The 10,669-nt window shown below is 39.7% G+C and overlaps 3 protein-coding genes across 3 annotated transcripts; all 3 read right to left on the reverse strand.

The window, feature by feature from the left end:
• Window positions 1-562: 562 nt before the first annotated feature.
• Window positions 563-2,707, reverse strand: LOC102703616 (red chlorophyll catabolite reductase). The gene is made up of 2 exons (XM_006661667.3): window positions 2,275-2,707; window positions 563-1,331 (listed from the first exon to the last, which is right to left on the reverse strand). The coding sequence occupies exons 1-2, from the start codon at window positions 2,665-2,667 to the stop codon at window positions 717-719; spliced, it is 1,008 nt and encodes a 335-aa protein (XP_006661730.2). The 5' UTR covers window positions 2,668-2,707; the 3' UTR covers window positions 563-716.
• A 4,749-nt stretch (window positions 2,708-7,456) lies between these two features.
• Window positions 7,457-9,394, reverse strand: LOC107305093. Its single transcript, XM_015841633.2, has 3 exons — window positions 9,237-9,394; window positions 8,759-9,049; window positions 7,457-8,673 (listed from the first exon to the last, which is right to left on the reverse strand). The coding sequence occupies exons 1-3, from the start codon at window positions 9,242-9,244 to the stop codon at window positions 8,256-8,258; spliced, it is 717 nt and encodes a 238-aa protein (XP_015697119.2). The 5' UTR covers window positions 9,245-9,394; the 3' UTR covers window positions 7,457-8,255.
• Window positions 7,693-8,088, reverse strand: LOC107305094. Its single transcript, XM_015841634.2, has one exon. The coding sequence runs from the start codon at window positions 8,086-8,088 to the stop codon at window positions 7,693-7,695; it is 396 nt and encodes a 131-aa protein (XP_015697120.1).
• Window positions 9,395-10,669: the final 1,275 nt, after the last annotated feature.

Below are 10,669 nucleotides of genomic sequence, written 5' to 3' on the forward strand. Positions count from 1 at the left end.
CCTACCTGGAGAACTGTTCGGTTTGAATACAAATTCGGGGTGGAACCCAGTGTTGATTGATAATGAATCTATCAAACCTAAAGACCATTCTACTTTCTTGAAGAAATTATGAATCTAGCAAACCTAAAAATCATTCTCGTTTTTTTGAACAAATTGGGCCATTGGATTGAATTGAAGAAATTATGAATCTACCAAACCTTAAAATCATTCTCGTTATTTGAAGAAATTATGAATCTAGCAAACCTAAAATTCATTCTCGTCTTTTTGAAGAAATTGGGCCATTGGATTGAAACTCCTTGTAATAAACTTGGAGAATACGGAGGACTAGGCATATTGAAATAAATCCCCAATAAACCACATATCAAGGTTACAATTTGAAGAGTTGAACCATCTGTTCAGCTAGGAAAACGTGTTGGAGTATAGGCTGTGTACGAACTTTTTGCAAAATATATATCTATATATATATAGGCACAAAGGCTAAGGAAAAATTGAGAATAATCCATATTTTTTTCATTAACGGGCTACGATGCAAAAGAGACCTGGTAATACCAACAACAGCTTGATATAATCCTCTACACATGGAAATATGGCATCGGATGGTATTTGAAATTATCATCACATAATACATCCCATTGTTCAAGCAAAAGGGACTGGAGAATACTAACTTCTGAAAGATGTACAGATCTATTCCTGGTTACAAATTTACAAATCTAGTGCTAGGTCTCTTGTACCCCAAAGGCCTTCCGGATTTCAGCTATGACTCGGTTTGCGACATCGGGATCAAACATTCTCGGCAAATTTGAAGTCAGATCGACCTCGATTGACTTAGACCTTACAATTTGGTCCCTCTTTAGCATGCTCTCTCTCTCGCCGTCTTCCATTTCTGAAGCATGATCGACACAACTATCAAGCCAAATCTGAAGAACCTCCTTGGCAGCTGCTGCCAGTTGACCACGCACTATCTCCAATGCACCCTCCCCTCCTTGTCCACAGTCAATGGTCGTCAGTATTGCTGTCGGCGAAAAGGAGCTGCGCACGAAGAGAGATTGTGATCGGTATGGACGGGCCTGCGGCAATTCTTCAATCTTTTCTCTCTGTTTGTCCACTTGAGTATTCTCATAGTATTTCTCCATGTATTCTGGATGGAATGCAAGGTCTTTCCGTGGGAGGAGGTCTAGAAGCACAACCATCGAAGTCGGGCTACCTTGTATAAACTCCATCAGGAAGTGTGGTGCATCCGTTGAGGTGTTGAGGAAAATGAGAAGAGTTGTAATGTCGATTGCGCCATTTGGGACTTTACAGTGGAGTGAGGACTGGAGCATGAAATCAATCTGCCGACAAGAAAAACAATAATTCAACTCCATTTGTCATTACTTGCAGAACTCAACAAATTTTACTGCTATACATCATAAGCATTAGATAGCATGATTACTGTGTTTGATTAGTGTTAGTCTCATTATAATTCTGCTGATCGTTTTGGCTACTGCGATTTCATTGGTTGGGAGTGATAGAAATCCACTGCCACTACAAATCTACAATCTCATTATTTGTTACTAATAATGTAGATAAGCTACTCAATAATAAGATGAAGAGCAAACAGGAAAGCACTACTCAGGTTCCTGATTGTTCAAAAAGAAAGGGATCAACCTAGGAGGAACTAAGTTGAATTTATTGGAAGATCCTTTTTTTTTTAGAAAATGGGTAAAACCCAATAATCTGGAAAGTCAGGCAATTGCCTAAAAATTGAGATGTGGCTTGCCGCTCGCCTCGCCGCACAGCACCATCAATTTCTTTTTCGAGAGGAAAAATCTGTAAGCGATAGGGAGAATTGAGAGTGAAGTATATAACACTGAGAGAAGACCAACTCTTTTCCAGTTTGATCTTGGAAGTTTTGCCACAGCAGTGAATTTATTTAGCATTATTAATCTAAAGAAAAAAAATAATTTCCTCCGAAGAGTTGGATAATGAATCTTTGCTTCTCTGAAAGTTTGCGAGTGATAGGACAATCACCATTCGTTTAGCAGCTGCCAGCAAATTTTCTGCGCAAAACAGTTTCAGTAATCTGGTATGGGTTTTCATATAGGCGGAAATATTTGTGCCAGCATGTTTTACCACAGCAATTTCAGTAATTCACAGTAATCTTATACTGCAGTAGCAGAAGTAACATCCAGCAGCTACATGTTCTTGTCAGGTCCTAACACAATTCTCGTAGTAAAAATTACCAAGCGCGCACAAGTAAAATCTGAATGATCTGACAAGCGAAAGGTGTGGTACCGTCGATCCCGGGGCGCCGCGGCGCACGTCGAGGGAGCCCGCGGCGTTCCCGGCGCCGTTGCGGAACGCGGCGACGTCGGGCGGCACGGACGAGGGGAGCAGCAGCCGCCGCGCGCCGAGCCGCGCCTCCGCCTCGGACGCGAGCGCCCGCGCCACATCCCGGTGCGCCACCGCCACCGCCCCCGACTCCTGCCCCATCGCGCTATCCGCGGGAGCCGCACCCGGCGCCGCCGACGACGACGCGCGCAGAGCGCTCGACGTTTTGCCCCTGAGCGGGGGAGCCGCCGCGCGAGGGATCCGGGCCGCGCCGCGGGGTGGGACGGCCGGGAAGGAGACGGCGGACGGCCGGGAGGGCGCCGGCGGCCAGCGGAGGTGGTGCTGTGGCCGGAGCATAGGCAAGCGGTGGAGTGATGAGTACGATTCCGTGAGCGTGCAGAACTATCCCTCCTCACTTCTCTACTACTCTTATTACCTCTGCCGTAGAAAAACACTTGAAAATGATTTCAAATCCATTCTTTTTTTGGGTTACCAATCCATTCCAACGTCTCCATTGCAATTTGCAATGTCTGTAATAACATGGGTTGGGTTGGATCCATTTTAGGATTGTAGTATATGTTGTTCCATTTTTTTGTTGGATGAATAAGTTGAACCTTGTTTTTTTATGGTGGGAGAGATGAGATGAGATGGATTGGACCAGTTTTTTGTTTGGTTGAAGGGATAAGATAGGATAAAGGTTACCTCTCATATCTAAAATAAAATATTAAATACTAGGATTAATATATAAATAACCTAAAATAATTGGATGTATATTTATATAAGTAATATATCTTAAATAAATTTAATACTAAAATGGACACCCCTATATGTGTCGTGGTCGTCCTCTCGGTGGGATGAGTTGGACCTGGATCTAGGAGGAATATTCCTCTCCTAGGTCTAACCCAGCCCACCCATCCAGCAACCAAATAGGGTTAGAATGGATTGGCTCTATACTAATCTATCTTATCCTTGGAATTAAACACATCCTACAATAATATGAAATATATACGTACACCTTCAAAATGGTGAGACGAACCAGAGAATTTTCCCAAAAAAAAGAAGATGAGATCACAACAACTCGGGACAAAAATCATGGAGAAGATCAGCTCGTGGAAGACCTCTGGGGCAACAAATCCCGCGAGAATCTGCGCTTAAATAGTTTTAGCTGATTGAGGCTATCATCAAGCCTCGGAGCCAGGCCTGCGCAGCCTCGTAAAACATTGTAAAAAACTTTCTAACCTCTTCTTAGAACAAGACTAATAATATAAAACTTTCTATTCTCTTTTTAAAGCAAGGCTAACAATATAACCAATAAACTGGCTATAAGATTTCGTATAGCCAGCTCTTAGTCCACCCATATATTAGTTAGCTCTTCATCATTAATACAAACCAACGTATCACTCTCATACCCCGAACTGGCTACAAGCTTACAACCCGCTTACACTCTGTCATTCCCTCTCTGCTCTACATAAGCATTTAACCAGCTTATAACTTGCTATTATACTTGCTCTTAATATAACACTAGCTCAAGCTGGTTCTTACACCCTCTAGTTCGTAACAGACGACATCATTATTTTTTCAATATATGTGTGATCATTCGTATTATTCAAAATGTTATGTAAATAGTATTTATTTTTTGTTATGGTTTGATTTATGAATAGAGGTCGTTTAAGTATGACTTATAACTTTATATATTTGCATAAAATTTTAGAACAAGATAAATAGCGAAATGTTTGTCTAAATATTAATGATGTTATCCATTAAATACTGCGAGAGTATTTGGACAGTTAAAATGTGAAATGATGGCTTATTTAGCATAGCTTATTTGGTTGGGCTTGTTTTTGCCGTGCTAATGCAAATACAACCCAAAATAGACGGAGTCTGGTCAGTTACAAGAAAAATATGCTGCTTAGTTGCTTCTTTAATAGTTTAATTATTACTCACTAGGGCTCCTCTAAAATGCAGAAAATTTCCAGGATAAATTTATCTAAAGTTCCTCCAAATTGAATAGGTCTTTACTATTTATTAGTGCGGCTATTAGATGCAAATCACGCAATACCTCTTGCTGGTGAAAATCACGCAATATCAGCCGGCAGCTAGCATTGCAGGATTTGATTGGTTCAGCTAATGCTGCAGTAAAGCAAATAAAATAATCCATACGTAAAACTTTTATATATGTATTAGCAGCTATTTAAAGTCAATGCTAAAAATACTATGAAAACATTCCAAAAAGAAACTGTAAAATTTGGCTTTGAAATTTTCAATTTTGGTTGCAACAAACAATGCATACAATAAACGATAATCATACCATTGTTGTATCATCCTACCATATTAATATTTATGCAGCATTTATAAGAGCATGCCCAACAGATTTGGTAAATGGACTCTCATCCTAAAATTAGGAGATTTTTCATTAAAAAATTCAATCCAACAACATTCTTATTCTCAGCCCCAAAAGTTGGAGGTCCCAAACCCAGTTTTTCCGGTGCTCATTTCTTGGGACGCCGGCTCCATTCCCAATCGATGAATTTTTTTCATTCGCGCGCGCTGGAAGACATGTTGCCGCCATCTAGCTCCTCGCGCCTCGTCCTCCGCCGGACCGAGTTCCTCGGCCGTCGACATCGTCTTCATCGGAGGTGGCAAGAATGGTGTCGTCGCTCCCCCAAGCATCTCTGGCACCGGTATTTGTCACGACGGCTGCGCGCGGAACCGTGAATCTGGGCGCAAGAGGTTAGCCGCCAGCGTCGTCTTCCTCACAGCTGGCAGGAATGCCGGCGTCGCTCCCCCAAGCATCTCTAGCACCGGCTTATCTTGCGACGGTTTCACGCGGAACGACGAATCTGAGCGGTAGAGAGCAGCCATCGTTGCATCCACAGGCGCCACCAGTGCTGACAACTCGATTCGCGTCGTCACAATCGCAGGCAGTGCCACCGCAGCCACCTGGATTCACGACGCCAGCTCAGTTCAACCTCTCTCCTCACTCCCATGGCAGCTGGGATCCTCATCACTGTCAGCAGCCATGCTCCAACACTCAGGCGACAGAGGGCAAAGGGGAGCAAGAGACCCTAGTCAGAGAGGAAGTGCTAGAACCCCTCAACCATGAATCAACTGTTGTCAATTTGTCGAGGGATTGGTCTACTGGTGAAGATGATTTCCTCCAAAGAAGCAATTTCAGTAAGCCTGTCACTCATATGTTTTCCCGTGTTGGTTGTTTTGTAGTCTATATGAAATTTTTTTCAGATAACAATTTCAGGAAGTATGATAGGGAATAGTTGGTCTTTTACCTCTCAAGTCTGTACATTTGATTTGGCAATAAGAGAATGACTAGCTTGTAGTTCTGAATGTTTCTACAGTACTAGTTTTATAGTTCTGAATGTTTCTGCAGTACCTCTTAAGTCTGTACATTTCATTGTTTTCATTTGAAATTTAGGTTTCTGCAGTACTAGCTTGTAGTTCTGAATGCTGAGCTTGTGACTGTGAATGAAATGCTATCAATCTGATCAAACTATATTTTCTGACAGTGTACAAATTATCTGAATATCTAATCATTTGACCATGAATTCTGATAGTTCTGCATTTGTTCTCTTACTTCTTTTTATAAAGAGGGCATGTTCTTTTGCTGTTCTAGAAATAAAAATGTGAATTAATACTAATTGGCTGAAATGTATTGTATGGACAGATAATATGGCTAGTGAAAGATTTTACACAAACTTGTTGAGCGAGGATACCTATACCTTTGATTGCGGTGATATGGGTAGCCAACCAGAGCAGGAACAACCAAACCGTAATGAACCTGGTAAATCTAGGAGACAAAGCCAAAAAAGGACAAAAAATTTTAGCGATGAGGAGGACTACTTGTTGGTGTCAGCATGGTTAAATATTAGTTTAGATGCAGTTCAAGGTGTTGATCAATCAAAATCAACCTATTGGAACCGGATTTACAAATATTTCCATGAACACAAGATCTTCAATTCAGATCACTCTCAAGGCTCACTTAATCACCGTTGGACTGGCATACGTGATGCGATCAACAAGTTTTGTGGATGTTTAAGTCGAGTTGAGAATAGAAATCAAAGTAGTGTCACCATTGAGGACAAGGTTAAAGTTATTCTCACATAGTCTCATTGCCTTTCTTGTCATACTTCACTGACATTTTTTATTTCTTTATTTATTTACAGTTATCGCAGGCTAGAAAGTTGTACAAGGCAGAAAATAAAAATAGAGCGTTCACATACATGGAGTGCTACCATCTGTTAAAGAACCAACCAAAGTGGTTTGATAAGCGTATTGAGATGGCAGAGTTGGAAGCTCAAAAAACACCAAACAAGAGGCATAAGAGTACCACAAAATCAACAGCTGTACTTTCAACAGATGTGCCTACTGAAGGAAATATTGGTGATGGGAGCGAGACCACAAGAATTGATGCTGCTACAAATACTCTAGAAAGACCAGTTGGATGGAAGAAGATGAAAGAAAAGTTAAGGCAACGATTTGATCGATCCCATATCGAATCATTGGACTATCTGTGGGCCAAGAAAAAAGAGGCTGATGAGGAGAAAGAGATCAAGAAAGAGGAGAGGTATAATCATGCATTCGCACTAGAAGAACAAAGAATTGCAATGGAAAAAGAGAAGTTTGACTTCAAGAGGATGATAGAAGAAGAGAGGATTTTGAGAACAGATGTTTCTAACATGGATATGTCTCAGCAAGAATACTACAAGAACCTAAAGGACCATATTATTAGTCGACGTCTAAATAGCTCGACTGAATAGTTGAAGAATAAGTGCTCGGCCATATTCATACTTGTTTGCTGAATTTTTAGTTTTGTTAGACATTCCTAGCAGATTTGTATTGTTTGTCACTGAACTATATGGTCTGGTGCTGTCTTGTACTTAGACTACATGAAAGTATGATGTTTTAGGCAATGGGGCTAAAAGTGTACTGTTTTTCCTGAAAAACTGCTTGGAATGGTGCTAAAAGTGTACTGTTTTTTTTTCTAGAAAACTGCTTGGAATGGTGCTGGAATTATACTATTTTGCTATAAGTGTTCTATTTTTGCTGAAAAGCTGCTGGAATGGTACTATTTTGCTGAAAGTGTTCTGTTTTACTGAAAATGTTCTATTTTGTCTCAAATGTTGTTGGAATGGTGCAAGAATAATTCAAATTTGCTGAAATTGTCTTGTTTTATTCTCACTTCCTGCTAGAATGATGCTAAAAATACATTTGGCATAAAAAATGCGTCTACATGATTTTCATACTACTACTTATCTAAAATAAACACAACTTATTTGTAAACAATGTAAACTAACAAGAATCTCTGACATAAAGTGAAAATTAATATTGGTCTCCATGACGTTGCCACAGGTGTTCGACGAGGTCTTCTTAAAGCTGAAAGTGAGTTGTTTTGTCTTTAATTTCACTGTACTTGCGAATGTACTCATCAAAATCATCCGTTCTTTCATGTGAAGCTCTCACCTGTTCTCCCATCTCATCATAATCTAAATCAAAATCATCATCTCGCTCATCCTCCACAATCATGTTATTCATTATTATACAAGCTCTCATGATTTGACCCAGAGTTTTTGTATCCCAAAAACGAGCCGATCCACGAACAATAGCAAAGCGAGACTGTAAAACACCAAATGCTTGTTCAACATCCTTCCTATCGGCTTCTTGGGCTTTTGCAAAATATTTTCTCTTATTCCCCTGCGGCATCTGAATGCTCTTCACAATTGTTGCCCATGAAGGATAAATACCGTCTGCAAGATAATACCCCATGTCATTGTTATGCCCGTTGATGCTATAGTTTACTTTTGGGGCTTCACCTTCAGCTAGCTTTGCAAATAATGGTGACCTTTGAAGAACATTAATATTGTTGTGTGAACCTGGTAAACCAAAGAAAGCATGCCAAATCCATCGATCATGTGAGGCAACGACTTCTAGAACTATAGTAGGCTCCCTAGACTTCCCTGTATATTGATCTTGCCATGCAGTAGGACAATTCTTCCATTTTCAGTGCATACAGAGCCCAACATTCCAGGGAATCCTCTTGCTTCCCCAACCGTAAGTAATCTAGCTATGTCAGTCTCGTTTGGTGATCTCAAATACTCCTCTCCAAAAACTTCGTTCATAGCTACAACAAACCGTTTTAGACTTTCTATAGTAGTAGAACCTCCAATACGCACATACTCATCAACCGCATCAGCTGCAATTCCATAACTCAACATTCTAAATACTGCTGTAATTTTTTGCATACTTGACAATCCAAGTATTCCTGCTGCATTTCTTTTTTCAACAAAATAGTTATCATGTGCTTCTACTGCATTCATGATACGTAAAAAAAGATGATGTCTCATTCTGAACCTGCACATATATTGCCGGAAATAAATCACAGGAACCTGTATTTGAAGATGCATATAGGAAAAACATATAAATAATTGTTACAAACCTACGCCTAAAATAAGCAGGGCCATACGTAGATTCTTCAGAGAAGTAGTCATTGTATAGTCTACAGTGTCCTCCCAATCTATCTCGATCAATTACTTGGTGCCCATACACAGAGCCTCCACGCTTCGGTACATGGTCGGTCATGTCTTGACCATGTACTATTTCTACTGCCGATAAAATAAATTCCTCGTCATCATCCGACGAAGACTCATCATCTAATAGCATTTGGATGAGTTGACTTGGACGACTCATCTCTTTCTGTATTAGCAATTTGATTGGAAGAAGGATCGAGCTGCAAAATTAGTTATTGACGTCAAGTTAATGTTTCTCTACAATGACATCCTCAATTCAATCTTCACACATCGGGATCGGCTAGTAAATTGGATCAACTTGGCAGGAGAAGTATCTTGATGTTGTGTATTTTATGAAATCAAAGACAACGACTTCATGGATGCTACAGATCAGGGATGGCAAAATACCTCCTCATGGCGGCACATCTAGTGCATGCAGAGAAAAGAGATGAGCATTCGTTTTATCTAATCACAGGGGATCACATTGTTCTGGCCGTGGCCGGAGATCCTGTTGGAGAAAGTCAGGAAGCGGCGGTGGCGGCGGCGTCAAAAAACGTCGTTGTTCGGCCGAGCGTGGGCGGCGCCAAGAACGATTGTACGTTCTGTTGGTAGTTAAGATTTAGCATATCTTTTGGAGATGGATTATTTTTCTATTCCTTAAATGGGTTTTGAGAATCCAAAAAACTAATTATAGGAAATTGGATTTAGTACATCTGTTGGGTATGCTCTTATTGGTGCCTAGTTAAACTAAAATCCAGTTAATCACTTCTGCCAAAACAAACACCCCTATCTTTTTACTTTTGTTTATATTTATAAGCCAAAATTTAAATTTTTCAAACTTAAATTTGGAGTTGATTTTGGGGGTTTTTTTCATGAAAGTTTATTTTCTAGTCTTAGACTTTTAGATTGATAAGAGTATTATATAAAAATTTTATTTACAAATTATTTTTCATTTAAAAGTATACCTTTACATAAAAAAATCAAACAAGCACCCCTACTCCAGAGTAGCGTATAAGAGTTGGCTGTTAAGCTACTAATTAATAAGGTGCACAAAGCAAATCAATGTCAGAACTCACCTAAAAACCAAATTACTACTATCCGATTTTTATATTTGACGTGATTGACTTGAGTCTACATGTCTAGCCTTTCATCTAATTCAAAAATTTACCTAATTAATATTTCTTTTGCTGTGATTTATTTTATTTTTAAATAAACTTTGCGCTTAACTTATAAGTTTACATATATAAAAAATAAATAAAAAGAGTTGTTGAACAGATGTTTAAAATTCAACGATATTAAACATTAAAAATTGAGGGGCTGGTAGAAAAGTAAAATTGAAATACAGTCCAATCAGACCATAAGAAACCAGGTAAATTTCAATAAAAAACCGTCGATTTAAAGTAACAAACTTCAAAATTTTAAAAACATAACTACAAATATTTATGTAAGAGCAACTTCAACGGTTCCTTGTCCCGACTTAACATCTTTTGTTTTTTTTGGCAAATTGAGAAAAAAAAAATCTCCAACAGTGTGCTATTCGGCTTCCTAAATTTTAGCAATTTGATATATCCTCTCGTTTGCACGTATATATGAAAGTCGAGGTTTCACTTGACATAGAGAAAAGTAGGATGCTGGATTTCTCTCATGCCTCCGTCTAGAAATTTCACGGTATGACATTTTTCTTTCTGTCGAGTCCTGGCGTCGCCCTGTTCTCAGGCCGCGCCGTCATCTCCTCATCTCCGTCGCGTGCCAGGGCCCGCTCGCCCGTTGGGCATCAGTAAGCCTGGCAATGGATTTCAATCGAATTCAAATCCACCTTAATCTAGATCATCTTCAATGGA

Source organism: Oryza brachyantha, chromosome 10 (genome assembly GCF_000231095.2).
Source record: "Oryza brachyantha chromosome 10, ObraRS2, whole genome shotgun sequence".
NCBI lineage: Eukaryota > Viridiplantae > Streptophyta > Magnoliopsida > Poales > Poaceae > Oryza > Oryza brachyantha.

Coding starts and splice junctions, on each gene's coding strand:
- LOC102703616 (XM_006661667.3), bottom strand. CDS start 2,667: ATGCTCCGGCCACAGCACCACCTCCGCTGGCCGCCGGCGCCCTCCCGG. Junction 1,332..2,274: donor GCGGCGCCCCGGGATCGACG/GTACCACACCTT, acceptor TCTTGTCGGCAG/ATTGATTTCATGCTCCAGTC.
- LOC107305094 (XM_015841634.2), bottom strand. CDS start 8,088: ATGGGGTATTATCTTGCAGACGGTATTTATCCTTCATGGGCAACAATT.
- LOC107305093 (XM_015841633.2), bottom strand. Junction 8,674..8,758: donor CCTGCTTATTTTAGGCGTAG/GTTTGTAACAAT, acceptor ATATATGTGCAG/GTTCAGAATGAGACATCATC.